This window comes from Trichinella spiralis (genome assembly GCF_000181795.1).
Source record: "Trichinella spiralis strain ISS 195 chromosome Unknown Scfld4, whole genome shotgun sequence".
In the NCBI taxonomy this organism is placed as follows: Eukaryota; Metazoa; Nematoda; class Enoplea; order Trichinellida; family Trichinellidae; genus Trichinella; species Trichinella spiralis.
Window position 1 is genome coordinate 1,392,508 of NW_003526943.1, and position 27,756 is coordinate 1,420,263.

At 31.3% G+C, this 27,756-nt stretch overlaps 4 protein-coding genes across 4 annotated transcripts; 1 reads left to right on the forward strand and 3 right to left on the reverse strand.

The window, feature by feature from the left end:
* Positions 1 to 93: 93 nt before the first annotated feature.
* Positions 94 to 1,601, reverse strand: Tsp_00346 (hypothetical protein). The gene is made up of 3 exons (XM_003376096.1): positions 1,566 to 1,601; positions 272 to 439; positions 94 to 126 (listed from the first exon to the last, which is right to left on the reverse strand). The coding sequence occupies exons 1-3, from the start codon at positions 1,599 to 1,601 to the stop codon at positions 94 to 96; spliced, it is 237 nt and encodes a 78-aa protein (XP_003376144.1).
* A 2,497-nt stretch (positions 1,602 to 4,098) lies between these two features.
* Positions 4,099 to 5,140, reverse strand: Tsp_00345 (putative tetraspanin-4). Its single transcript, XM_003376097.1, is given in 4 exon segments — positions 4,099 to 4,140; positions 4,151 to 4,413; positions 4,514 to 4,648; positions 5,089 to 5,140. The coding sequence occupies 4 exon segments, from the start codon at positions 5,138 to 5,140 to the stop codon at positions 4,099 to 4,101; spliced, it is 492 nt and encodes a 163-aa protein (XP_003376145.1).
* Positions 5,141 to 7,361: 2,221 nt separating this feature from the next.
* Positions 7,362 to 25,321, forward strand: Tsp_00344 (putative kinesin motor domain protein). Its single transcript, XM_003376098.1, has 31 exons — positions 7,362 to 7,392; positions 9,323 to 9,688; positions 12,069 to 12,166; positions 12,455 to 12,551; positions 12,648 to 12,734; positions 13,024 to 13,100; positions 13,149 to 13,505; positions 13,537 to 13,650; positions 15,744 to 15,807; positions 16,532 to 17,097; positions 17,152 to 17,322; positions 17,388 to 17,479; positions 17,591 to 17,755; positions 17,829 to 18,001; positions 18,075 to 18,250; positions 18,318 to 18,468; positions 18,534 to 18,789; positions 18,849 to 18,921; positions 19,079 to 19,393; positions 19,445 to 19,572; positions 19,632 to 19,678; positions 19,778 to 19,849; positions 19,910 to 20,184; positions 20,247 to 20,399; positions 20,451 to 20,588; positions 21,844 to 22,025; positions 22,084 to 22,498; positions 22,648 to 22,794; positions 24,222 to 24,400; positions 24,706 to 24,868; positions 25,133 to 25,321. Exons 1-31 carry the CDS (start codon positions 7,362 to 7,364, stop codon positions 25,319 to 25,321), a joined length of 5,517 nt encoding a protein of 1,838 aa, XP_003376146.1.
* A 612-nt stretch (positions 25,322 to 25,933) lies between these two features.
* On the reverse strand, positions 25,934 to 26,800 carry Tsp_00343 (hypothetical protein). Its single transcript, XM_003376099.1, is given in 3 exon segments — positions 25,934 to 26,311; positions 26,327 to 26,379; positions 26,698 to 26,800. 3 exon segments carry the CDS (start codon positions 26,798 to 26,800, stop codon positions 25,934 to 25,936), a joined length of 534 nt encoding a protein of 177 aa, XP_003376147.1.
* Between the last annotated feature and the right edge of the window lie 956 nt (positions 26,801 to 27,756).

Consider the following 27,756-nt stretch of genomic DNA (forward strand, 5'->3'; position numbering starts at 1 on the left):
TACTTTAAACGAGTCGTCTTGTTGTTCTAGAAGACACTGTAAACTGTTGAGAATATTTTCTTTTTTCAAATTATGTAATATACTGAACAGTAGTTATTCTTCGCTGCTCTCAGAGGACTCAGGTAGCTAAAATTTGAAATACATGCCTCTTAGCAAATAATAGAATAAGATTCAGCATCCTGTATATAACTATACTTCAATTTTTAACAGTTCTCATCAGTATAGTACTACTAGATTAGCATTGATTAATAAAAAATTGAAAACTTCTTACTCTCACACTTTTAGCAAGACAAGGGTTCATGCAGTCTGAGTAGGATGTGTATGCACTAAATGTGTCCTTTCCAGTTTCAATAGACTGTACAATTTTCTGAGTTTGTGAGCTGCAAACTTGCTTTTCGCATTGATCTAATTTATCCTGTTGAACTTTCAGAGCATCTCTCTGAAATGAAAGAAGATTATGCAAAACAGTGCAGAATTAATGAAGAATACGCTTACATATCGAGGAAGTTGAGAGAGTTTGACGTTCAAAATATCTTGAAAATAAGAATGATTAGTTAATTTTTTAAAATTCACAAATGCATCTTTCCAGACAACCATCATTTCATTTCTCTTAATTTTCACGGCTTTTGCATTTTCATTCAGCAACCTTTCCGCAGAATTTTTATCGGAATAATGTATTGCTTACTGCTTATTTAAATTTTTAAAACATTACATGGAGATCTTTTATAAAATTTTTAGTAAATATTTTGAAATTAATTACATGCATTATTTTCATAAGTTATAATTGATACAAAATGCTTTCATTTGCACAGAGCTGTGAATTTTCATTAAAAATCTTTATAATTTATCACTTAGCTCATTTTTTTTATTAAGACATTAATTTTATCTTTTTAAAATAATGGTGAACTAAATATATTTTTTCAATGTAATTTTTATATTATTTATCTTTTTTTCCAAAAACAACAAGTGTTACTTACGCTGATCTGCTGCCCTAAAAGTAAAAATAGACTATATTCTACAATACACAGTAAGCATTACAATTATTATTTGTGAAATATGAAATTACAATGTAATTTAATTATATCATAATCATTGTTTGGTTGCATTTTTTTAAAGTGAAAACTCGTAGTTGTGAGCTTTTTATTTAAACTAAAACTGAAAACTCTACTTTTCATTTGTAAAGCAAATTAATGTAATGCATGCTGTGCACAATGAATGACGACTGTATATTTGAAATTTTGAAACTTTAACTTTTTTAAATATAAATTGTTAACGTTGAAATTCAACCGTATTAAATAAAGTTGGAAGTGACAGCATTTGACTTACATTACTACCAAAGCCTAAAAAAGAAAAAAGAAAAACATTATTTTCATGATAAAATTTTCTTCAAATGGAAATTTACATATAATAAATAAAAGTATATATTAATAATGTCCAGGAAATAAGCGGCAAAGTAAAAATAGGAAATCAGTGTGCTAGATTAATTTTAAGTTATTGTAACTTGACCAGAAATAATTAAAATAAAAAAATTTTACTTTAGACTTCATATATTTAACAAAACTTACGAACAAAGCTGCGAAGCAAATGATAACGGCTTTCATGTTTTTATCACTGGTTGATTTTAGTCTGATTTGCTACTTTGCTGCTGCAAATATATAGAAAATTTTTTGTTTGAATTATTCAATCACGTACGTTGAACTAATAATAATTTGTTTGTCAGTGTTTTATTAAACAATTTTATCAGACAAAGTGGCATACATATATATATACATTACATTTTTGCATTAACTGTTAGGTGAACTGTTTACTGTTTTTTAAAATTAATGTTCGGGTAATAGAACAAATGAAAACATTTGCACACTGAACATGCACATTCAAGTGGATTAAGATACTGATGTTTGGAATACATTGAAAAGCAATTGTTTTACAATAAAGCAGTAGGCGGCTATTAATTTCGCACAGTCTTAGAAACGGAAATATTTTTAATATGCATCGTTCAGCTCATAATTCCATTTACACCATTATTGGCAATTTTAATATGATTCGTCATAGTCTAATTCGTCAAATTTTTGGATGCCGTTATTCTCTTTACTGTTTTTTAATGCTTTTGGGCATTTTATGCCAATCTTTATTTTGTATTGTGATATTTTTTAAAAATTATACTTAATCAGAGATAATATTGAATAAAGTTTTACAGTGAAATTAAGTAGTATATCAATTTTTTGAAAAAATGAAATTGAAAAACATCACTTCACTATAATCATCATGTTTTAATTGTAAATGCCAGAATATATATACACTTATGCAGCACTGAATACTTAAAATGCACTGTAATGCATGATATGTTGATCGATTTTTATAATATATTTTTTAATTTATTGGTATCTCACTGTTTGGTTTATTCTATGCTATTGAACTGTACAGTGGTGATATTTTCTTTAAGTATGCTGAACATTTTTGTGAATATGAACGCAGACAATCTTGCTTATTGTGAAATAAATCACATGATTTGTAAATTCATCTCAATTTTTTGATTTATTTGACTTATTTTGAGCTTGCTTTTGTAGAATTTTAAAGTAAACATAAGCATCATATTAAGCAATCACTTATCACAGCTATTCGTATTAACAAGAAATTGCAAAAATATATGTCAAAAAGCTTGAGGCAGAAGGTTTGCATTCGAACTGAAAATTTGGGCAAACATATTTTGAATTGAAATCCAAATGCTAGCTCTACCCACAGTCGCTATAAAATACTTGGGCATAAATCAAGATTTCATCATAAGAATTATTTAATGAACATATAGTATATAAAACAACAGCAGGCATTTGTAAACGTGTTTGCTTTTATAATATTTGCTTTTATTTAAAATAAATTGCCTCATGAAAGCATTATTACATGAAAATGATAAAAATATGTTTTTTTATTTAATACTCATGCATGTACTTATTTACTAAATGTGCATGGTCATAGTTCTGAGCATGTTTTTCAAAACATCTGTCATAAGTGCTGTACTGAAATAACATGTTGAATTATTTTGCATAATTGTTATTTTCCTGTCAGTTATCGTTATATCTTTATTTCATCTATTATGAATAAGAAGAGGTGAATCTGTAAATAATTTTCAATATAAATGAAATCTGGAAATATCAGCTCATTTATGATAACAATGAGACAATTAAGCATTCAAATAAGTTGGATCTTAATATATATTAATGAAATAAAATAAAATTGCGATAATTTCTTCTACTTTTGCACGACCTACACGTGATATACTTTTTTAACCAATTTTAGGCACATAGTAAACAAAAACGAAAATGTAGAGTGAAGTTTGGCGTTGTTACTGAACGTAGCATCTCTTTTATCTTAAGTATTCGAGTGTATTTGTGCTTTACGTAGCAAAATCTTGATCCGTCCGTCTCTGATTGTGACGGGCAAATGAGGCACACGTTACATGATTGAGGGCAATTCAGTGAGATTAAATTTACCAATCAAATTTGAATTCAAATAAGTTAAAGTTTTATTTTCTTGTAATGGAGGTAATGAGAAGAGGTACAAAGAGGGAAAATTAAAAACAATTGAAAAAAGATGAATGAAAAAAAATACATATTTGCTTTATTAATGAGCGTTGCAAATTTCAAATCACTTATTTTCTTTGAAATTAAGCAGTTTTTACTGAAGAGGCTGCAGAAGTGGTGGGTAAAATTTTTTTTGCCTTGATCAGCTTTATTTGATTCCAAATGGCAAGAACGCTTAGCCCAAGCGGTTGCAATGGCCAGAAATAATCTCCAATTTCAGAAAATGGAGTATTAGTGTACATGTAATATACGTCGATGGCAGTTGGCAAGCTTAAGACGGTCAGCGTGTATGCGATCACTTTGACCGCTTGTCGGCTGATGCGCAAATTTCGTCGCATTTTAATTATATGAATTCCCATGGTTTTGCATTTTTCTTGTTTCAGTTTAAACAATGCAACAATGAGTATAAAAACTGATGCAAAACTAACAGTCAATAGCAGCACGCAAAACAATTTGTTAAATGTTCCTGTAACGATGGTTCGAAAGTAACAATCCTCTATGATGATTTTATAACCATTGTTTAATAATGTTGACATCCAGCAGGCGATGAGAACAAAAAGTACTGGAAAGACGAAAAAGAAGAAAATTTCCAGCACAGTTATTCGCTTTGACCATCCATGATTTTTCTCTGTTGATAAAATGCATAAGCAGTTAAGCGACATCACAAGCATGGTGAAGTAAATCAGTGTCTGCCCTATGGCATACATGGTTGGGTTTGGATTTGTTATCATGCATTCAAGTTTTGTTGAAAAATTTTTTCCATTTGTTAAACTTAAGCATTCGTAACATTCAAATGAAAATCCAAGTCCAACCATTGCACTGCCAAAACTGTACGCTAAACAAAGTAAATCATAAAAATTTAATTTATATCTAACATTTCAAAATATACTTGCAATAAAACTTTTATTATTGAAATAAACTGTGCAAAATAATACCTATTGTCAATTGATCCATTTTTTTCTTTTCCTTCTTCATTGAAGATACTATTACAAATATTGCATTCGACAAAAATGCAAGTTGACCAAAAACCACATTCATAATGTCAACTGCTATGGTCATTGTGTATAAATCTAAAAATGCAAGTGAATTATAATTTATGCTGACGCTACTTATTCTTGAAACTGGATGCTGTAATAATAGGATTCAAACACCTAGTTTAATAATAATTGTTTAATTAATAATAATGAGAATAATTTTTAAGGATTTTAAAGTAAATTTCGAATCATTTGTTTATCAGTATTTGAAAAATAAATTTTCGCAATTCTTTTCAAGGAATTGTCATTCAAAATGCATGACAATTTTCCATTCAAAATTTTTAACATTCACTTTTACTTCATTTCTTGCTTATCAAATATTTCATTAAAAATACTCATGCTGTCATGCACAAAACATGTTTTCATACATCGTAAACAACTTAAAAGTTTAAAGTCTCAAATATTTTAACAGAATATGTGCGTTGCAAAAATGTTCTACCAATTTGATTTTCATAACCGCTTTGCATATTAATTACTTTTGTACATTATTTCTTCATTGCATTTTATATGTATAAGCTTCACCACCATTTGTTTGATTTTTTAAATTTATAACTTAAATGTTAGAATATCACGAATTAATAAACTATATGACGTGTAAGTGCAGCAAACTTTTAAAAATGATGTTCAGTATTCAATGTTTTATTACCCGTTCTAGGCCAAATTTTTATTTACGCCCAAATAATTTTTTAGCTTTCAAATTAAATTATATAATCGAATTAAGCATGACTTTGAAATTAGAATTTGTTATTTTGTCACTGTTCCCAATTATAGACATGTTTCCATATAGCAACAACGGCCCTGGAGGACTATGAAATGTGCAATGCTTTGAAGTCAGCATACAATACTACTATTTGTAAAAATATTACAGACTTGCTATTATGAATGACTAATTTTCGTAATATAACTTAAAACTGATCAGTTGTTGTGTTAAGCAAAGATGGATGTCACATTTAGCTTATTTTTTGACGTACTCTGGACGTTTTTTGACAAAGGCAACATCGGCATTCAGCTGATAGGCAGCGTGGTCGAATCAGATGGCTGTGCTTGGCAGTGATCTTCTCAGGCGCCTTCTGGTAGTTTCCATCTGTGATGACAAATATTTGCGATCATGGCTTCTTTTTTAATACTTCTTATTTACTTTTAAGAGGGAATCTGATATTTCAAGTGTAAACTGTAGCAAATCTTTATAGCTACCACTTTTCGCATTGTTTGCACTTAGATCTCTCCTGTATGCTAGCCATTTATTCACCGCAGCGACACTGATGGTCCAAAAAATTCTTTTATACCTGGTTTTACTTCAGTGCTTCTGCACAATGCTCTTAACATGCACGCCAAATCAACTCCGCCTTTTGTATTTGTTGTATTCTTTTTCAATGGACAGGCATGAAACGTCCGCCATGATCTTATCTTTCTTATTTTACCTTTTCACTTTACACATAAATTGCGTGGAAACGTCTGTGGAAGAAAGATCCACTACTAAGCTAGCATACAATCAGACCACGCATAAATCTTATTCTGCCATGGTGCAGACATGGCAAGCACCGCGACCGGTATTTTTCAATTGTTTTTTGTCTGAATGTGACCAAAGACAACATACCCTGAAATGTCGCATCTATAGGTGCATTGATTTTGTTTTCCACGTAGACTATGTCTTCCTGAAGATCTCAGATTTCTCATCTTTTGACATCAGCTCTGCTGAACTTTCAACGACAAAGACAGAAAGAGCTCTGATCGTCCTCACTGCCTGTTTTTGTATCAGAAATATCAGCATAAAGCAGTACAATGAACTTCTGGATTACTCTTTACTTCTAGTATGACGAACGCTAAGGTCGCAACATATACCATATGGTAACAATGGCCGTGAAAAAGTTCATTTATATATATGAGCCTTTTGTCCAGAAAGTGCAAAATACTGTTGCAGCATTTTACCACCATTCAAAATAAATTTGGATTTTTTTTAATTTATAGGCAATGTAACATGACTAGATCTATAATATTTACTTTTAATTTTGTAAAAGCGAAGTCGTTTTTAGTCGTAGCTTCTCATAGAAATGTTCCTTCTAATAGTCTAATATAGACATCGTAAAGCCAAGCAACTGTACAGATATTAAATGATTAAAATAATAGTTTCCCTTTCTTTAACGATTAGTCAGAGTTTAAGTCTGAGTCTCAGCGTCAAGGCTATTTCAGTGTCTTATAATTTTATTAATTATTCATTATAAGTGACTGTGCTATGCATTTCATTAATAAATAAAAGTCTGCTTATGTTAAGATTTATTGTATTTATGTAATTTTATACAGTAGAAAAAATTTAGATGAAAATGGAGAGCATTTTATAAAATGCCTCAAATTATATATATTTTAATGCAATACACAAAGTTGTTATCTTAGTTGGGAATGGAGCTTCAAAAGCATCTTCATATGTTATTAATGTACAACTAGAAGATGTCTGAAAAGTACTCTAATTGAAATATTTGCTCCTAATCACTTCCTTGTGGGAACTTTACTTAAAGTGCGTCATCATTGCAATTGTCAATTTTGAATTCAATAAATTATAAGTCATAAAGAGAGAACTTTTATCTTATAATTGATAGAGATAATTTAGAATGTATTCATTAAAATTTTTCAAATTTTTCTATTAAATAATAAATATCGAAAATAAAAGGAAGCACTTTATGTCAACATTAAAAATATTTACCCTCAGCATTTTGTAAATTTGCATTTTCATTGCGGATGAACCACAAATATCATGCTGCATGAGTACAGTGCAGCTAGTGGTGGTAAGTTTACTAAAGTTCTGGTTGCGATTAATGCAGGTAGTCAGCAAATGCAGTAAAAGTGACATTAATTAATGGAAAGTAGAGCAAAAGCTGCAAATGCATGAAGCCATAGCACGTTTTATGCATTACAGTTTTATTTTATTGAATTTTCTATGCATCGAAAAAGTGCAGAAAATGATAAATGCTAGCAATTCAATCAAGATTATCTGAAATAATAAAAGTACAAAAAACAATTCAAATCTTTATATGCATAACTTATTAACAATAAACAATACAAAAATCAAAACAGCAGATCATTTAGCAATAGTTTGTTTTACACGATTTCAGATTGAAAACTCCTACACAATAAGTATTCTGAACTGAAGTATTGATTAACTGAATATTAAAATTTTATTCTCTTATATTATACATAATACAGAGAAGAACTGCATTTCAACATATCATTTAATTTCATTTTTTAAAACATATTTCAATTTAATGAAACTCAGTATTATTATAGCAAACTGTTACAGATTTTGAAGTTAATACGAACATCAGTACCTACGCATTCAATCGTATAAATTTCATTTAAAAAAATTGACACAGATTTTGAATTCTTGAACGCACCAAAGTAATTGAAAAACAACAACGATGTTGCGTTTTTATTTGAAATTAAAGAAATAAAAAGGTGTTACACCATGCTGCTAGAAGTGTTTGAAGCTAATGCTTGCTAGGAAGCCAAAGAATTACATCATTTTTGCTCTCAATTCAACTGGAAGCAAAAGTAAAATGAATATCATGCAACATATTACTGAAAACAATTGCTTTGTTAGTGTATGAATAAAAGTACATTTATTCTCACTTTGCCAGCCAAATTTTACTTTAATTTTTATTATAGTTTAAATTCTTATTATATTTTATTAATTTTATTTTTAACTCTTTTAGTTTTAAATATAACTTGATGATCTGATTGACATATTTCATTTTTGAATATACATTTACATAAAATTTATTGATTTAAATAAAAAAGCATCTATTATTTATGTTTCACTGGCAAAATTTTTTGATGTTTTAGAAAAACGTTTAAATGCACATATTACGATAGTATGAAAGCATTTTTACCAACCTGCTAACTCTGCATTAAAAGCTAATTTTCCTCTTGTGAACTCAACGTCTTTAATACTGGAAAAAATTACATTCAAATGCAGATTAATAACTTTTCACCGACAGCTTTATACACATTTAAAAATTTTTAATTGCTTAAATAAAGATGAATTGAATAAATAACTTTCAAATCAATTAATCGCTAATTAGAATTTTCCTTAACACTAATTTAACTTCAGTTGTGGCAAAAATTCTGACGTTATAGTAAAATGGACAATATTAATAACTTTGCAATCACAGTTCACAAAAAGAAAATAATTTAGCATAATTTGAGTTGCTTTAACGAACTTGCCAAATGTCAGACTTGTTTTTGCAACAAAGGTGTTGCAACAAAACTTAATCATGCTATTTTTTTTTACCAGAACTGTATTGTTAAGCAATTTCTTACATTTGATTGCCAGTGTAATTGTAGTGTGGTCTTTTAATTGAGCAATTCATTCCAATTATTTTTGTTTTTTACGACTATTAAATTATTTTTGCCTTTTCAAAATAATGAATAATGTGTTCAAATGTTATTCAAAAACTGAATTTCTGGTTATTATTGAAAAATTGTTTGTTGATTAATAAATAATAAAATAAGCTTTATTACTGCTTCATTTTTGTTTATATGTTTAAAGTATTAATAAAATATTTCCCCCCTTTACAATATGTATTCCTTTCGACAGTTATTGATTTAATTTTTCAAACAACATTATTTCATTAAAACCCTTTAGTGTCCAATGTTCCCACGTGGGAACCTGCTATTCACATCTGAGTCTTACAGAACTTTTTCATAAAATACTTCCAGTAGAAAAAATTGAAGGCTTCACGGATAAAAGCCAGAGATATGCCTTACAAAAAGGAGTGAATTCTGAAGTTCATGTAGAAGTTCTTATGCAGTTCTTTGGCCTGATTTTGTTGAGTGGCTATTATTCGGTTTTAAATGAGAACCACTTTTGGAGTACGGCGGATGATGTCTGCGTATCCATTGTGCCACGTGTGATGGCGAGGAATAAGTTCAAGAATGTTAAACGTTACTTTCATCTAGTAGATAATTCAAAATTAAAAAAAGATGATTTGATGGGAAACATTAAACTTCTTTATGATTACTTGAACCAAAAGTTGCTGCAGTTCGGTGTTTTTCAAGAAAAACTGTCGATTGACGAAAGCATGGGTGGGGTGGACACAATGGATATGCTTTAGTCGAGTTATAGGCCAAAAATGAGATCAAGAAAATGGTGGTGGAACCTTTTCAATAATGCCCTGAATATAGCAGTGGTCACTGCTTGGCGATTTCATTGTGAACTGCACGACGCTGACAGATCAGCGATGACACATTTGGCATTTAGAAGGGACATTACAGCTCATATCCTTCGAGCCAGGCCCCTACAGATCTCAAGGCCTGGACCACGTATCCACTTGCCACACAGTTTGCGAAGCTCACGTGGACATTTTTTGCAGTCAAGTGCGCAGGGTCGGTGCGCAGTTTGCAAAAAAAACTGTAGAAATCAGTGTCTTCAGTGTGGCAAACGGCTGCATCAGATATGTTTCCCAGTATATCATCAGTAATTGTGACTTATATCTGAGATATCTTAATACTGTTGTATAACTGTTTTTTCCACTATGTTTACTATGCAGGAGTGATGAATTGTAGAAATAAACACCGTATACTGTTTTCATGCAGACACCGTAGTGTCCAATGTTCCCACATGAGAACGTGATAAAAAACAACCTTCTAATTATTTTTTCATAACCATTTTTCATTTATATCTTAACTAACACTCAAGGACTTAATGGCTGCAAATTTAAGTATCCACTCCAACTGGATCACAATTCGGTCACTGAACGGTTAATTAATGATTCATTAATCACATATTTCATTAATCTCATATATATATATATATATATATATGAGAGAAGAGGAGCAGTTCAATGACGATTCTGATAGTCTGCGAAGAAGAGTGGTGAAGTGAACGAAGAAGTCGGCAGTAGTCAATTGCCGCTTGCAAAGTGATTCTGCTTGAGCGTTTTTTGTTGAGTCCGTTGAGTAAAACTGTTTCTCTCTGATTGTTGTTATTGCTGAAAACAATATATTTGTGCGGACCGATATTTGCTTGGACGCAATAGTTATCACAATTAAACAAAGAACCAGAGGAAGCGTAATTCGTCAATTGGACGAATAAGGCGCAAAGAACTACAGTCAGTACTGGAACCTGATTGTTAGTTATTAAAAGTGTAGTATTGTTCCCTGCGATGTTACAAATTCAACTGTTTTGTATAATATTTTTGACTGACAAAGAAGACCCACTTATTGATGCAGGAGTACTTTTTACTGTACGTTCATGATGAATGAAATATAAACATTTCTTTATATTCTGACGAATTTTAAGAAAACAAAATATTTAGCTTAATTTTCATTTCATGATTACTGTAAAGGTACGTGACGTCAGTTGTAAACATATCGCAAAAGTAGTTTAGGTTTTGATGAAATTTTTTTCACTCTCATTGGTCTACATGCGTTAATACATTGTACATTTCGTTGTTATCATTTGATAAGACAAGGTTTTGTTAGCAAGTTTTTATGTTTCTTTTGCTTAATTGAATATTGATGGAATGATGAAAATTTTAGCACCTGCAACTTGCAGCTCAACAAGACTAAGATGCGCCTTACAGTTTTGCTCAGATCTGTTTCGCAAGGTCTTCACAGAAAAATAGATAGCTATTCGCATTATCGACCGATTGCACTGAATTTGCAGCAGCTGTTAAATTTTGGTGAGCTAGAATTGCTTTCACCACATTGTATTTAGTCTACTTCGAATGGTTGCATGTTCATGGTGTTCACAAATTTTGCACAAACTAGGCAAGCGCAAAAATGATTGCCTTTTTGAAATATTTGCTTTTCTGGGCGGTTGTTTTCAATTCTAATTTTTTTCAAGTAATTACAATTCTAAATATTAAAATTATTATTTTCGCATGCATTAAATGAAATTTAAAGTAAAAAAAGCAAAAGTGGCATAATATTTCAAAAGAAAAATATTTGCAGCATGTAGCAACTGTTTTGCTAAAATTGCAATTCTAATAAGTTTAAAAATGTTATATTTACGTTGTGCAACGAAATGCGTATGTTGCAGAATTGTTATATTTTTATGTCATGGCTATTTCTATTAATAATTTTTTGATCGATGTATTCCCGTTTTATATAGGTGCTGGTTGACAAATTAAAATCAAATGTGCCACAGTTGATAATTTTTCAAACATTCTTATAAACTGAAGTTTTGTTTTATTCTGTTTTTGAAAATTTTCAATATTTTATAAATTTTGATTAAACATATTCTAGTTTTCTCTGTACTTATTCATGATTATTTTAATATTTCTTGATGATTGATGCAATTATGTATAATTGAAGTGAATTACTTGTTCAACTAGAATTTTTCTTTTTGCTAAGCATGTTTTATAAATAACTTTTATCTGTTTAGTATAATATATCTTTTTATCAATGAATGAAAAATTGACTTCAATTGTAAAGTTAAAAGTAATGTTTATTAATTTTTTAGCAAAGGAAGGAGGCCAGTTGGAATCTTATACGTATCTTCAAAAAGAATTGCTAGTACGATTTGCGAATACAATGAAAGAAATCGAATGTCTTCCAGCGGTGCTTCAGTGTACATCTTCTTTGAAAACGGTCAAAAGTTGGTTTTCCGAAAGTTTTTCAGAACTGTTAGAATTTGAGAACGCTCCTCCAACGGAAGAAAATTTTGAGAGGCAGACTTTATTTTGCAAATTCAGCATGAATATCAGTAAAATGCGTTGTCTCATTTAGATTTACTGAAGCTATTAAAAAAATATATTATCGGCATATGCATGTGGTGGAAACAGTTGCCGAGGTGATATTATTTTAGGAAATTTTGCCTATTAATGCACATCTTTTATTTCATTTCAGGGTATAATGGATATTGTAAACCATTCGGAGAAGCAACATCTAGTATTTGAGAAGCATTTGAATTATTTTTTGAATCGATTTTACCTAATGCGCATAAGTAATCGAATGCTCATCAACCAACACAGTATTGTCATTTTCTAAATAAGAAATTAATAAATGTAGTGAGATTTTTTAAATCAACAATTTAATGTAGTAATGCGATTTGCTAAGCTGAAAAATGATGGAAAGCATACGTGTGATCGTATAGATCCTGATTGCGATGTTGCCGGAGTATTGGAAGGTCTGTGAAGCAGTGCTATTGTGGCACACATGTAAATATTTTTTTGATACTTTTTGACAAGTTTCAGAAGCGTATGGCAATGCGAAATTTCTCTGTGAACAGAATTACCTAATGGTACCAGAATTAAAGATTATAGAGCGCAACTGCAAGTTTTTTTTAATATTTTATGTATAAACTTTGAAATAAGTATGTTAATTAACAGTTATTAAACGCTCGTCAGTTATATAAAAGAATAATCTTAATTTTAAATAGTTGTGAATTTCTCATTTGAATTATTATTTTCATTTAGTGGAAGACGAAGGGAAGCCAATTCGTATTGCCTATATTCCATCACATTTGTTCCACATCACATTTGAACTTTTGAAAGTAAATTAAAAAATGTAGTAGTTTAAACATTATTATTTAAATTTTCAGTGGAAAAATAATGTGATAATTATTACAATTTATTTTTTGAAACATTCAATTTTTAAGAATGCATTACGTGCAGTCGTTGAGCATCATGGCAATAAGGGAACTGATTCTGAATTACCTCCTGTTCAGGTTACTATTTATAAAGGAAAAGTTGATTTATCATTGAAAGTATATTATTTTAATTTGACAAATATAACTGGAAAACTAAATTATGGTATTGATTTGTTTACTAGATCCACGATGAAGGCGGTGGCATTCCACGAATGGCAATGGATAAACTTTTTGCTTACCATTATACAACTGCTCCTAAGCCTGTTGACCGCTGTCCAATGGTATTGTTTGATAAAAATGCAACAATATGTATATATATGAGTTTTTTTATTGGTTTCAGGCTGGGCTTGGATATGGTTTACCTCTTTCTAGATTATACGCTTGGTATTTTCACGGAGACATGACTGTGGTATCGTTTGAAGGTTTTGGTACGGATGCCTGCATATATTTAAAGGTAATTCTATTTTTGAAATTTTTTGAAATATAATAATATATTTAATTGCCTTCAACATGAATAACATTGTACACTAGGCTTTGGCGGAAAACGCGAACGAACTGTTGCCATTGTTCAATCCCGCAGCGAAGAAATTTTACGAAAATACTTCCCACTCTCCATGGATACGTTCTCCAGGCCACGACATTGTAGATTCCGGACAGAATGTACGGCCATATGTATAAAGAAAATAATATTTTCATTCAGTGATATGCTTAGAATTCAAAACAAGTGGAGACTTTGGAAAAAAAATAGTTGGATGATTTGCAAGTTATGAAATAATTAATTTTTTCCATTCCGATTTATTATACAATGTGTTAATGTTTTATTACACTTGTTCACTACTCTACGAGAACAAAGCTTATAGGCAAAACGAAGAAAAACAGGCTTCAGAAGCGATAATGAAATTGCACTGATTTTCAATGGTAGTATAATTGAATAAAATGTTAGTTTAATACGGAATTGTAATTTTAACGACGTGAATTTTATTTCGAAAATCAAAATGTTTAGCAGTAGCTAATCTGAAATGCAAAACTGTAACATTGAATTCTGATATTTACATAATTCAGTAATTCTGGTCTTCCTGCTTAAGCTATTTTAAACTGTCATTCTATGTTTATCATTTCACAAGAAAGGATCAACCCAAGCAAATGGTACTATTTATTGCTGGTCTGAGTTGAAGTGAGCTTTTTTTTTTAATTAATGAGAGGCATCAGTGGAGAAGTGGAAACTTCACAAATTGCAGTTGATCATGATTTTTGACATGCAGCATTTTTTATTAACAATTTTGCTGCAATTGATTTTATGTATTCTTTTCTTTTAGCTGATTTTTATTCAAGTCGAACTTAATGCAGAAATTATTCCACATTTTGCGTGCTAAGTGGCAATGGAAGCGGAATCTAGCTAACAGACGCTGATTAAATATAAAAGTGGAATGAATGGCTAGATGATTGTGAAATTAGTGATAAAGTTCGGTAAGGCATAAATCAATATTAGTTGTCAGACGGAGAACTTTGCACTAGAAAACATTTACTGTAAGCAAATCAAATCAAAAATTTCACGTGAATTCAATTGAGCAGCAGATGCATTTATTGTCAAAATTAATTGTTTTGCAGAGACAAATTAATCACCCGGTTTCATATTTAATTTTGAGTTTATACAAAAAATACAAAACTGGCACGTTTGCTTCAGTAAACTAACTGTAGTTTTGATAGAGAACAAAAAAGTCCATTAGCGCAATTTTTAATATGAACGCTTTGTTTTTAATTAATCAAGTTTTTGATGCAGTCAAATATGAGATAACGTGAATTATGTTTGTTTTTTCGAAAATATGTTTTCAATTTTGCCATTATTTTGCCTTTTACTTTCAAAAGCAACATTTCTTATTATTGTCCGTTTAATTTATTAAGAAGCACCAATGAATTTATTAAATTCATTAGGGGTAGACATGATTTCCCCCAACGAACTCCCTCTACTTTTTCGCAGTAAATTTCATTGGTTGCTGCTCGCAAACATGGTGCTCGCTTATGATTTCGTACAGTGATTGTCCCTGACGTGTCCTGTTTGGTTAGGCAATTTGGAGTTAAGCACACTCTTCCCTCGCTTCAACCTAAGCCCATCTAACTGACAACCAATGAAATTATTTGCGCGCATCACAGCGACAACCAATAAAATTTAGATGAGAAGAAGTGGGCGGAGTTCGTTGGCAAGAAATCGGTACTATACCGATTTAGTAAATAATTGTAAAATATTGAAAGCTAATTAAATTCATTTCACAATACCAATTTATATTTTTTCGTGTTTTTCAAAGAACATTTCTGTTTTGAATGTGCATACTGTAATTTTTAATTTAAACCTGCATTTCTTAATTTTAATCAAAATGTACAGTATTTTTTAATGTGTTCATGCAAGCATTAAACTGTAAGTTTTAAATTAAATTAACTGAAGTTGTTTTAAAGTTTACTGCTTAAAGTTCATTTTTCATTCTATTGAGTATAGAGAGCGCTGGAAAATCTTTTAGCCTCTAAGAACGTATTCTCATGGAAAAATCACAGCGTTTTTTTCCACCATTATCGACACCAGATTTGCCAAAGAAGTTTTTTTCGAATCCTTTTAGCGGTAAGTTTTGCCCATAATTATTTTTTTGTTAAACTATTTAATCTGTTAGCAGTACAGACATGTTTTTATTATTCAGAAAGAAATATTCTTTTTTCACGTATACTCATTGGGATTTCTTTTGTTTTTTGAATTCGTTTGCATACAAGTTGAATGAAATCTTAAAGTTTACTTGCTTTCTCAATTGAAATTGAAAATTCTCACACAGTTTTGTACTTTTTTGCATTAATGCGTTTCTTATTGTTCGCATTAGTATTCTAAAAAGTGTGGCTTCATCCTAAAAAGAATGTTTACTGGAAAAATTAATCGATCAGTTTGAATAATTTGAATAACTTTCACGATTTTTGTGTAATTATGTAGATTAATGTTAAGACGAATATGCCACTTTTGTATGTTTATTTAATTTTGTCAATGAGTTGGATTTGTTTTTACAAATTGATGGCACTGTTGAAATGAATTTATTTTATTTATTTGTCGTGCGTTTTAGACATTGATTTGATAATTATGGTTTTCTTGACAAAATTTACTGAATTACGTTTTCGTTCATTCTTCTATCATTTTACAATTGAACATTTCTTGTATGTCATCAATCATGAAAATTGAAATTCAAGGACACGAAATGAAACTTATTTGCCATTTTTTGTTAAAAATGTGGAATTTTATTATTATTGTTTTTGAATTTTCAATCAGATGAAAAATTTTTACAAAAATGTCTTCATTTATTTAGAATGCAGAGAAAAAGTAACTAGTGCATCAAAAAATGGAAAGCCTTATAATGGGGAAACTGAATCACTATCTTCTGGCGAAAAGGCTTTGACCAACAATGCAGAAATTACTGATGATAGTTGTAATTTATCTATCACTGATGAAGTTGGCAGTTTGCAAAATAACAATGGTTCGACTGAAGACAATTTGGAGAATAGATCGAGAATTTGTGTAGCGATTCGAGTTCGTCCGGTATTGGAAACGGATCCAGATAAAATGCCTTATTGCAACAGAGTTGTCCACGTGAATCAGAAACTCAGCTCGATTCGCATAATGAAAGGAAAAGTTGGACAAGAATTTAAATTTAGTCACTGTTTTGACAGCAATAGTCAACAGGAAGACATTTTCAATGAATTGAGTGAACCGTTGATCACTCAACTATTGCGTGGAATCAATTGTACCCTCATGGCATACGGCCAGACAGGTTCGGGCAAAACGTACAGTATGATGGGTAGTAGCACCAAACCAGGCATCATTCCACGTATTTGTGAAAAGTTGAAGATTCGCCTTTGTGAAAACGAACCAGAGGTTTGTTTACTGAAAATATGTTTTTTTTATTGAATTGATATTTACTTTTCTTAGATTTTGTCGAAGCTGAAGATGAGCTATTATGAAATTTACAACGAGAAAATATATGATTTGCTTGCCGATGGTGATAAATCATGCTCATTAAAAGTTCGTGAGGATCCGAAAACCGGCGCTTTTGTCGATGGATTGCGTGCTATTGAAGTTGACAAGAATGCTGATATTCTGGTAAGCAAGTTGTGCAGAGAAATTTTATTGGCTTAATGTGAAACTGCGATGCTTTCATTCTGCAGCATTTAATTGCGGTGGGTAACAAACGTCGCATGATGGCAGCTACAAGAAACAATAATCATAGTAGCCGTTCGCATGTGATTCTATCTTTGAAGTTAGTCCAAGTATGGGTGATTCGTATTTTTGATGAATTTTTATTCAAAAACGAAAATTGATATTTAAATTTATTTGCATAGAATGATAGTTCCAACAAAATATTATACAGTTTGTTAAATTTGGTTGATCTCGCCGGTAGTGAAAGCGGTGCTACTTCAGAAAGATTGGATGAAACTTCGAGCATTAATAAATCTTTGCATTGTCTTGGACGAGTGATTCAACAACTGCGTGATGGAAGTGCTCACATTAGCTATCGAGATTCAGTTTTAACTAGGTATTGTATTTTCTATTCATAATTTTATGTAACCTGCTTCTTATTAGCATAAGTATATATTGTCGTTTTACAGACTGTTAAAAGAAAGTCTCGGTGGAAATGCACTTACTACCTTGCTGGCAACTGTTACTCCTCTGCATGCTCATATTGAGCAGACGTTGAACACTCTGCGCTATGCTAATTTTGCTAGAGAAGTGGTCAACTATGTTCAAATTAATGAAGCTTCCACAGTGAATGAAAATCAACGTATCTATATCACCATATCATTTATTATTCAGTGCATTTATTGTTCAGTGTATTTTAATTTTAGTAGTTACAGCTATGTTGCAAAGTAAATTAGAATATGAGCACAAAATCAAAGAATTGTATATGCTACTTCGCATGTACAAAAATAACGCTGTTGGACAAATGAATTGCGATTTTGAATCTGTTAGCGACACTACAGTTATTTCTGAAAAAACACTTACAGGAGATAGCATAACTAGTCTGACTGCGGTGAGTGTGAATATGAAAATGTTAAATTAATGAAAGAGGAACGCTTTGGTAATTGTTACTGATTTAGGAGAGTGAACTTGATGTCGAAGTTTTGGACAGTCCGTATTTGTTGTGGTTGAGTTCTGAATCAGATCTGAATTTTTCAGCTATCAGCTTGCCGTTGAAATTGGGCAGCAATAAAATTGGTTGTGATTCTGCTGTTGATATTGTTGTAGAAGGTGTTGTTTATTATTTTAACGGCTTTATTGGAAAATGTTTTCCATTCCCATATTCCGCATTGTAGGTACCATGCTTTCTGGTGTTGAATGTACAGTTTTTCGTTCAGTCGAAGATGTCATTCATGTGGTTCCTGAAATTGGTAAAGAATTGTATGTCAACGGAAAGCAGGTGACCACGCTGACGATGTTAAATTACGGGGATCGGTTGTGCTTGGCCGGCGAGCACTTTTTGAAACTTTGTTCAATGAATACCGTTCCAAAATTAAATCCAGGAGAACTTCAAGATGCAAAATTGGAATTTTTGATGTCACAAAATCAACGGTACAGTTTTTTTTGCTTACTTTGATATTGGTGAATTGAATGTAGACTATTTTTTTCAGCTTGATTTTGCAATTGGCGAACGCTGCAGCACATGACATTAGAGAAGAAATAAAAGAAACTGACGTCAACAATGTAATTCGTTGCAAGCAAATTCTGTACATTCACTGATTTTGACGTTTCTGTTTTTCTTTTGCTTCAAACAGACTCCATCAAAGGCGAACTTTGCCACTCAAACTGATTCAGTTGAAAATTTTCAAATGGTCAACAAGCCGCTTAAATTCGACTTCAGTCATTTATTAAACCACAACTTGAACGCACTGTTCGATTTGGAATTGTTTGTCCGAGAAGCGAATTACTTGTGCAAATGTTGGAACGTCCCATATGTAAGATGTTCTGGAAAATTAAAAAAAAGAAGGTTGTCTCTATAATGCTTATTGTTCTTTTTTATTCATTCAAGAGTTACACTGTTCAATGTGATCCTGGTTTTGAAAGCGAAATTCCAACTTTGACCGTGGTCATGCACAATGACATCATGAAAACTGACGTGGATCTGTCTGCTGATTATTTCAGTGAAAATTGGCTAATTCTTAGAAGTCTACAACAGGTAATAATGATATATTTTTTAATACTTTCTTAAAATTGTCATTTTACGCAGTCGAAAAAGAGGAGTAAATTTAACGATCAGATGGCAAAAATGTTTTACCAAGCAAAAAGTGGCGAAAGTGTGCACCAGCATCAGATGCCAGATCCACAGACCCAATCACAAAGCGAAACTGCCACGTGGTTTGTCAAAGTGTTAATGATTTTCATTTTTCTTGGATTTATGTTAAAAATTTATTCAGGGAACAATCATCTGAAAATGGTACGTCTGAAAGTGCTTCGATTTTGTGTAAGTTTGCAAGTTTACATTACAAGTCCAATGCAACACCATATTTTGAAAAATTGCATATATGTTTTTTTGAAATATAACCACGTATGTATGTTTCAGCGGAACCATCAGAACAAAATAGAATTGTCGCTTCTGAAACATGGGACAGCTTTGCGGAACGCAATTCTAAAAGTGAATTTATACTGCTTAATGTTTTTAACTCGCAAAAAGAAAAGAAAATATAAATTTCAGATTGCACGAATTCGAAAACCATTTTGGATTGGTTCCTTTTGTCAGCGAGAAATTTTCACGGATTGTTGGTGAATTTGTTGAAAAATAACGAAAGTGAAGGGTGTTATTTGTCGAAAAGAAAGAAAGGACAACTGTTGGTTGGTTTTCAAAATTTGCACATCTATGGCCAAGTTATGGCAGAGATGCCGAACAGTTTCCCCGAATCTGCGTTTTTGATTGGTCAATTGGACGCGGCTATGAACAACTGCTTTGCAGCACTTCTTACTTTTATCCAGGTTAATTTTGTTATACTTTTTTAAACCCTTTCTCTGTTTTTATGTGATGGAATCGATTTTAGGTTATCAAAAATGATGAATTCGTAACAAACGACAGAGTGAATTCAGTAATAAGAATGCTGTTGAAAGTGTTTGAGACGGTTGGGTGCCTTTGTTTTGTGTTGCCTACTGTAGGCGCCAGCCACACGTTCAAAGGCAACTGTTCAAATTGCAAAGTAAGCATTGATGTAGTTTTGTTCTTTATTAAACTTGTTATTTTTTTTCAGTTATCTGAAACTTTGTATGGAGCACTGTTTAAAGGATTGTACAATGGATTTAAGAAAATGGCGGCCGTAGTGGGAAACATGATCGACAGTGAAAATAGTCACGTTCAGAGAGGACAGCGAGAGACTCTTCGACGAATGGTAAGTTGCAAGCGGATGTGGAAATTCAGCATGAAAAAAAAGCATTGACTTTAATGCAGTTATAATTTTAATAATTTTTACATTTAGTGTTTGTTCAATTCTATCGAAAAGTTGAGGTGTGTATTGAAAGAATGCAAGCGCAATTCAGAATACACAAATCAAGCAATTTGCAATACTGCATTTCGAATAATTCGTCCAATGATGCATTCTGTTAGTTCAACTGCTGGATTTTCTGGTAAGCTGATATTCATCTGTGTGAACAAATTAAATTGAGCACGCTAGCAAATAGTTTCTAATTTGTTTAATAACTTATACCTTGATTTTTCTATTTTGACAGACCCTGCATTTCGAGCCGAAGCAGTTTTTAATTTGGAACAGCTAACTCTGGATTTGGAAAGTACCATTTCTGAATCTATGAAGCAAACATGTTGGAATGTCTTGCAATCGATATATCCATATTTAAGCGATTTACACTCTGCATCGAACAATGATTTCATTTTTAAATCATACAATTTACAATAAGAATTTGTTCACGTGTTGTAATATGTTCAGTTTTACTTTTTGCTTTAACTCTTTTTTTCACTGTCAAATTAAACTGTTTTATTTTTTTTAATATAAAAGAAAATTGTATATTTAATAAAATGAATATTATTGTTAAAATTCGAAAAATTATTCAACTTCATAAATTGAGCTATTGAAATATATTTTCAACATGACATATAAGAAGGTAAAATTTAATTGCTTTTTCATTCTACATGCATATAATTGAATTTCCTGCGTGCATAATTTTCTATTATTTTTTTTTGGAATATGACGAAAGTTCAATAGATTTTTATTTAATTAAGATGATGGGGAACTGGTTGAAAATTTGATTTTTAATTAGAGTAAATTCAATGCTAATTTGGAAAATGTGAACAGGTGAAGTTTGTTAATTAGGGGAAAACAGTGTAGACTTTGAAGAATCATAAACTCAATTTCTTTGTGTGCATTTGATGACTACTACATTATTTAAAATTGCCCATTTCCACTTTTGCACTGGTTTTTCTTTTTTAGTTGAATAAACAACGCGTTGCTTCATCTTGCTTATCATGCGAGGTAGCTGAAAATGAAATTCTTTTAATATTGCACATTAAAAAAATTATTGTTATTATTTTAGAATTGCATTTTCGACTCTTGTTGATTTTCAGCATCTGCTGTCCTGTAATTTAAAATTTCCATGCAGCTGTTCGATTTGTAAGATAATTAATAACTTCAGGTAGAATTGTTTTCCTGTGGCAATGTGCCCACATTGGATGATGTGACGTCGTTTCTGCTAGTTTTTTATGCAGAATCAGTTGAAGGGCTGTTCCTGGACTGCATTGGGGTGTTGATTCCTTCGAGAAATTCTACAAGCTACACGGACATTGCTGTCACTTCACGGTACTGCTTGCAATATGAGTAAGATCGATAAATTTAAAGAGAGAGTCAGTTTCATTTTTCAATAATTGAAATTTAGAAATATTGAACATACAAAAGTGATGACATATGAATCTTTTAATCAAGGTTATGAAACTGGTTTTATCAACAGAATTGCGGATATTTACGTGCCTGGCAAAAATGACACAAACAGAGCAAAATGGCAAGCACCGCCGAATATTGCTATAATTAAGCTGCGAATACCGATTGCATTTAAATACAATGTGCAGCCGATTTGTCTTCCAGAAGTGAACGAAATTATCACAGTTGACCACCGGTGCTTTTTTTATCGATTCAGCAGAATTGGATACACAGTGTCATATTTTATGCCGTTGGGATTGAAAGTACTTCCGCATGAGTATTGTAAGATGATGATTGGGTCTTCAAGACTGGATAGTTCAACTCAGTTGTGCTGCGAAGAACGAAATTTATTCTCCACATTGCATACTGAATTTGTATATATTTTCGTTTTTTATCTTCTCTCTAATCAGCTGTTACATTTTTTGTTTTTCAATCTTAATTAAGCAAGTCATCAATTTGGCACACCATTTTGCTATTTTAAATAATTTTAACTTCGAGCATTCATCAATGTTGGTATTTTTAGATGTACAATATGGTTCCTGATGGCTCTTCACTGATTTGCAAAAAACGTGACACATTTTATTTTTTTGGAGTTCAAGACTGGATATGGTTTCCAAAACCGAGAAGCTATCCACGTCCAATTGTTATATTTACTGCCATTTCAGCGTTTGTAAATCGCATTAATTTTCTTGTAAACAGCACAAGCGAAGTTCCTTTTTAAGAAATTGAACCAACAATGTCGACATGCCATTCCTCTTTTTAACTTGTTCATAAATTTATCAATAAAATAGGACTGCATATTACAATTCGAAAGAAAATGATATTATCAACGTCAGTGTTGAAAAAATAATCAAATCAAATAAATTGCAATTGGTTTGCAAAATCGGAATGCTGAAATTCCTGAATAGTACGGGAGTTAGCTTTAGAATTTATACTGCATTGACATTTGAATTTGTTTTTCAAAAATTATTTACCTTTTCTTGATGCTAAATTTTTTTTGTGATGCTAATATAAATTTATAACTTTGAAATTATTTAATATTATTTTCATTCATAGAGTGCTCATGCCCTTTCATTAAATAAATTTATTTTCTGCTGAGTTGTTATCCAGTGCAGAAATATTCATTGGTAAAATTACAAAGTAACATGCGAATGCTAATTCTTAAGAGCAGCAGCACATTTATTCAAAGAACAACATAGTTAAGTAAATCCAACTAATATCTTTAACTGATATAAAATAAAAATTAATCATTGTTATTGTTACTGAAAGTGTTTACTAATAATGCAAGAAACTTAATGCCAAAGAATATCACTGATATTTTACAATACAACCTTTGAAATATACTAAATTTTGCCGCAATAATCTTGTCTATCGTTAAATGAAATGTACGATAAGTGATAACTTATAACGCATAAACTTCTTAGTAACTGATAAAAGTCAGTTAATGATTCATAAACATAAATTTGTTTAACAAAAGCTCAAGCCTAAAAAATCAATAATAATAAGATAATACTGAGAAATAAAACTTAATTTCTATCTTGCTGCGACAATGGGCAATAAATAAATAAAATAGCCATTTAAAAAATGTGGAATGCAAAGGAAATATGAACTGTTCTTTTGCCTGCTAAATTAAATTGCAGAACGAAATTGCAAAACCAGAAGAATAAAGATGACTGTACATTAATAGAATGTACATATTATATAATGAAAATTATAATTGGAATATTTTCTATATTTAGAACACAACATTTAAATTTTATCAACAAAATAAGCATTATATCTTGAATTAAGTAATTAAAATTCTATAATAATCTGTATAACATAATTTGTTTTATTAGAAATTATTTATATAATGCATGAATTGCTTTAATAATCATTGATGCAATTGAATACATTTCTGATTCACATAATGAAAGGTATTTCTGTTTAATAAGTTTTATTACATAATAATTTGCTTTTTTAGCATGGAATTTTCAACTGCTTCTAATTTTCAGCACTCATTATTCAGTATGAAAATTTTTAAATCAATGATCATACATAGCAGTGCCATTGTCACTGCTATTTATACGCGTCATGTTGAATATTTCAATAATTTAGACAGATTCATCCAATTGTGGTAGAAGTGGTTTGGTAGGAGGTGTTTTAGCATATACAATGGTCTTTTTTGGAGAAGCAGAAGGAAGGATGTTTGTAGACTGCATTGGATTATTGGTTCCATCTTCCAATTCTTCATACTCTGATATTGTGGTCACTTCACGATACTGTGTTCAGTTTAGGTAAGAAATATTAGAAAAAAAATTTTTTAATTTTTTTCTCACAGCCATTGTAGTTTTGCTAGAAACATGAAAATTGCACCAGCATATTTATTTAACCAGAATAATTACATGGAGACATCAAACCGAGTTAGAAGAATCATGTTTTTTAATAGATCAGGCACCAATCGCAGCCGAACACAGCCGCCGCCAAATATTTCACTTATTAAGATGAGATTGCCGATTTTAAGCAGTTTTTATACTCAACCAGTTTGCTTACCGGAAGAACATGATTATCCTTCAAATGAACAAGAATGCGTATATTACAGATTTTATTATGTTGGAGGAGCAAAAATAACGTTTTTACCTATATCAATGAAACAAATAACTGATAAACACTGCAAAAGCATAATTGGAAATTCCAGAAAGGATAATGTATCACAGATGTGTTTTGAAGAACAAGGTCCACATGCTTTGTTAAAAGCAGAATTTGTAAGAATTTATCTTCTTCAATTATTTTTTTGCAAAATATGTCAAGGTTTAAGTAAACTTATCACACCAAGTTGAATATGCTAAATTTGTAAAGTGAACAATACATTTTGTACTTTTATTATTCTGCAATAATTTTAAAATCTAATTTAAATTTTAAAGTAACGCAACATTAATAAATTCTTAATTCATAAATGATTTATTTTTAATAAATGTGTCTTAATCATTAAAGTCGCTTAAAATAATACTGATAATAATATAATCTAGAGTGCTACAATGATTCCCACTGGTTTTCCATTGATCTGTTTGAAGCATGAACGGTCATATTTATATGGAATACAAGATTGGTTACGATTTCCGAAACCGGGTGAAAACTTGAAGCCAATTGCAATATTTACTGCTACATCACCATTCGCTTTTCGCATTAATCGATTCATAAATGAAACCAGTTTTTAATTGAAGAAAAATATTTAGCAGTTTATAGAAATTATTTTTTCACATGTTCATCAATAACTATATGATTAAATTGAAAAGCTATCAAATTAATTTAACCTCATCCGGGCGGCAAATTTTACACCCTAATCCGGGCACCTGGCTGATTATGTAAACACTAAAAATTTCATCATGCTTAGTCCTTGTACATGATGCTAAAGTAATTATTTTTTCACGAACTAATGATAATTTCACAAATAGTTATTTATTTTATTCAATGCAAGCGCTACACGATATTTTAGTGATTTTGTGGCTGTTAAGTATATATTTTTTTACATGAATGGCAGCAGTTTTACACTGATTTTCGACGTCCTTACACTCGGCATTTTGATGGATTCTGTCGTTTTATAACTGATATCTGTAACATTTATGATTTTGGCAACTCCGTAGCGGATAAAGGCATGTTTAGTTTGTGCACAGATTTTTTCATTTTGATACCTCATTTCGATGTGTTTGACCAGCTGAAAGCTCTCTCATAAAACGCTTCTTTGTCTTCTGATAACTTTGCTTATGTTTTATCAGTAAGAATGCGTTGTTGATGCACACCTCAACAATGAAGTACAACATCAGCATGGTTTATCTGTTGGTCTTTCTTATACAGCAAAAATCTTCTATTCTTGCATCCATGTTATCCACGTTTCTTTTGCCAAGATTATAGCTATTCATGATGTTTGGTATTTTGTCACCTTGCTGGTTGTCTACTTTCAACTTTGTGCGGCATGAAGTCAACAGAAGGACATTGCTGTTTTTCCTTGGCACATAATTGATCATCGCTATTCTTTTGTTGTGCTCATAAACAGCTAATGTGGAGTAAGGATCACGTTGTGCTACTTTAAGCAAACATGCTAGAACATCACGGCGATGTGCAGGCACTACACCAATAGATGTAAGACCATGCTCAAGAGACGTTGCACAGTGGAATATGATGTAAAATAACGGTCCATACAAACGTTTCTGTTAGAGTTTCACAAATGGCTGTGCCAACTGCCCAACATTGGTGCTTGCTAGACCAATTTGGCGTTCTTCACTACTTCTGCCAGTATATAACAAACCTTTCAGAGCATAACCGTTCTCCGCGTCACATATTCAGTTGATCTTCACACTGTACTTTCCTGGTAAAATGGTCAAATGGTCAATACGTATGGTAAAATGCAAAAATGGCAAACACAAGTTCACCACAACTGATTATTTATAGCAATAAATAGCTGCATAATGGATATCCACTTTTTAAAGTTGCATAAACAACTGACTGTTTTTGTTGCATATTGAGCTAATAACAGTGACTCTTAAACAAACATCAAGAAGGTCTGAGAGCACTGACAGACACTCATGAAGCATACCGTATTTATCTTTGGGGTTGACACCTTTTTTGACTAATCTACTTTGTAAAATCCACAGAAACTTTATCCCAGATTCCATAAAGGATACGAACATGAACCACATTCAAAAATAATCAATATGGTAACCTCAGAGCATTTTAGCTGCCACAAACATGTGGATTATTTCAGTATAATCATCAAAAAAAGAGAAAGTGTTACGTGTCTACATATGTAGACAGGTGCCCGGAATATGAATAGTAAACATGAAACAACAGCTTAAAAACGTCATAGAACCAAAAATGAGCTGTGAAGATGGAGCATAAAATTTTATCGAACGTTTTGGAATGAATAAGGCTAATTATTTTTTTCATGTCACAGCACTGTTCCAATCATCGTTTGTCTACATATGTAGACAGGTGCCCTGAGTAGTGTTAAAATGCATTTTGCATAATAGAAAAATAAAATTATTATCTGCCATGCTGGGGACAAATTTTCACCGCCTTTTCTTACTGGTCGTTCAACGCGCTTTCCTATTGCACCTTCAATTCGTCGTCTTATAGGTTTTCCTTATCTAATTGCTCATTGATTCAAACTCTTCAGTTGTGATTAGCTGCAATATTTTTTCATTTCATTGGTTCAAATATTCCATTTTGGATTACGTAACTTTAATAGTAGTGACGTAACATAAAAATGGAAATATTATTCCAAAATTTTATTGTCTTTTTGAAGTTTCGTCATTCATTGAAAATTTGTTTATTTAAATATATTACTTGTGGTGTAGTGGTCTATTACCGATTTCCCTTTGATATATAAATCTGCTCCCATTGTTTTTAAATAAATGTGTTGCCTGTTAAAATTTATCAAGATTGGATGTTAACTTCCGGGTGGAATGTCAGAATACTGAATAATCTGTTTGAAAAATCTGGAATGTTGTAGCAACACTTCCAATTTCCGGGTTACAAATGGCACTAATGCTAACGTTACACGTTAGCTCGCTATTTCACTTAATTTTACGCATGATTCCACGCATATGCCTTTGTCAAACATTGTTCGCGTTTCTCGTCACATCACATATGCTGG

Coding starts and splice junctions, on each gene's coding strand:
- Tsp_00345 (XM_003376097.1), bottom strand. CDS start 5,140: ATGGTGGTGAAGCTTATACATATAAAATGCAATGAAGAAATAATGTAC. Junction 4,649..5,088: donor TGAAGAAATAATGTACAAAA/GTAATTAATATG, acceptor TTGCATTTTTAG/ATTTATACACAATGACCATA. Junction 4,414..4,513: donor AATGGATCAATTGACAATAG/GTATTATTTTGC, acceptor TACTTTGTTTAG/CGTACAGTTTTGGCAGTGCA.
- Tsp_00344 (XM_003376098.1), top strand. CDS start 7,362: ATGCTGCATGAGTACAGTGCAGCTAGTGGTG. Junction 15,808..16,531: donor TTTTTCGAATCCTTTTAGCG/GTAAGTTTTGCC, acceptor TCATTTATTTAG/AATGCAGAGAAAAAGTAACT. Junction 22,499..22,647: donor CCACATTGCATACTGAATTT/GTATATATTTTC, acceptor TGGTATTTTTAG/ATGTACAATATGGTTCCTGA.
- Tsp_00346 (XM_003376096.1), bottom strand. CDS start 1,601: ATGAAAGCCGTTATCATTTGCTTCGCAGCTTTGTTC. Junction 440..1,565: donor TTTGCTTCGCAGCTTTGTTC/GTAAGTTTTGTT, acceptor CTTTCATTTCAG/AGAGATGCTCTGAAAGTTCA. Junction 127..271: donor GTCTTGCTAAAAGTGTGAGA/GTAAGAAGTTTT, acceptor TTCAAATTTTAG/CTACCTGAGTCCTCTGAGAG.
- Tsp_00343 (XM_003376099.1), bottom strand. CDS start 26,800: ATGTGGTTCATGTTCGTATCCTTTATGGAATCTGGGATAAAGTTTCTG. Junction 26,380..26,697: donor CAACCCCAAAGATAAATACG/GTATGCTTCATG, acceptor GAAGTAGTGAAG/AACGCCAAATTGGTCTAGCA.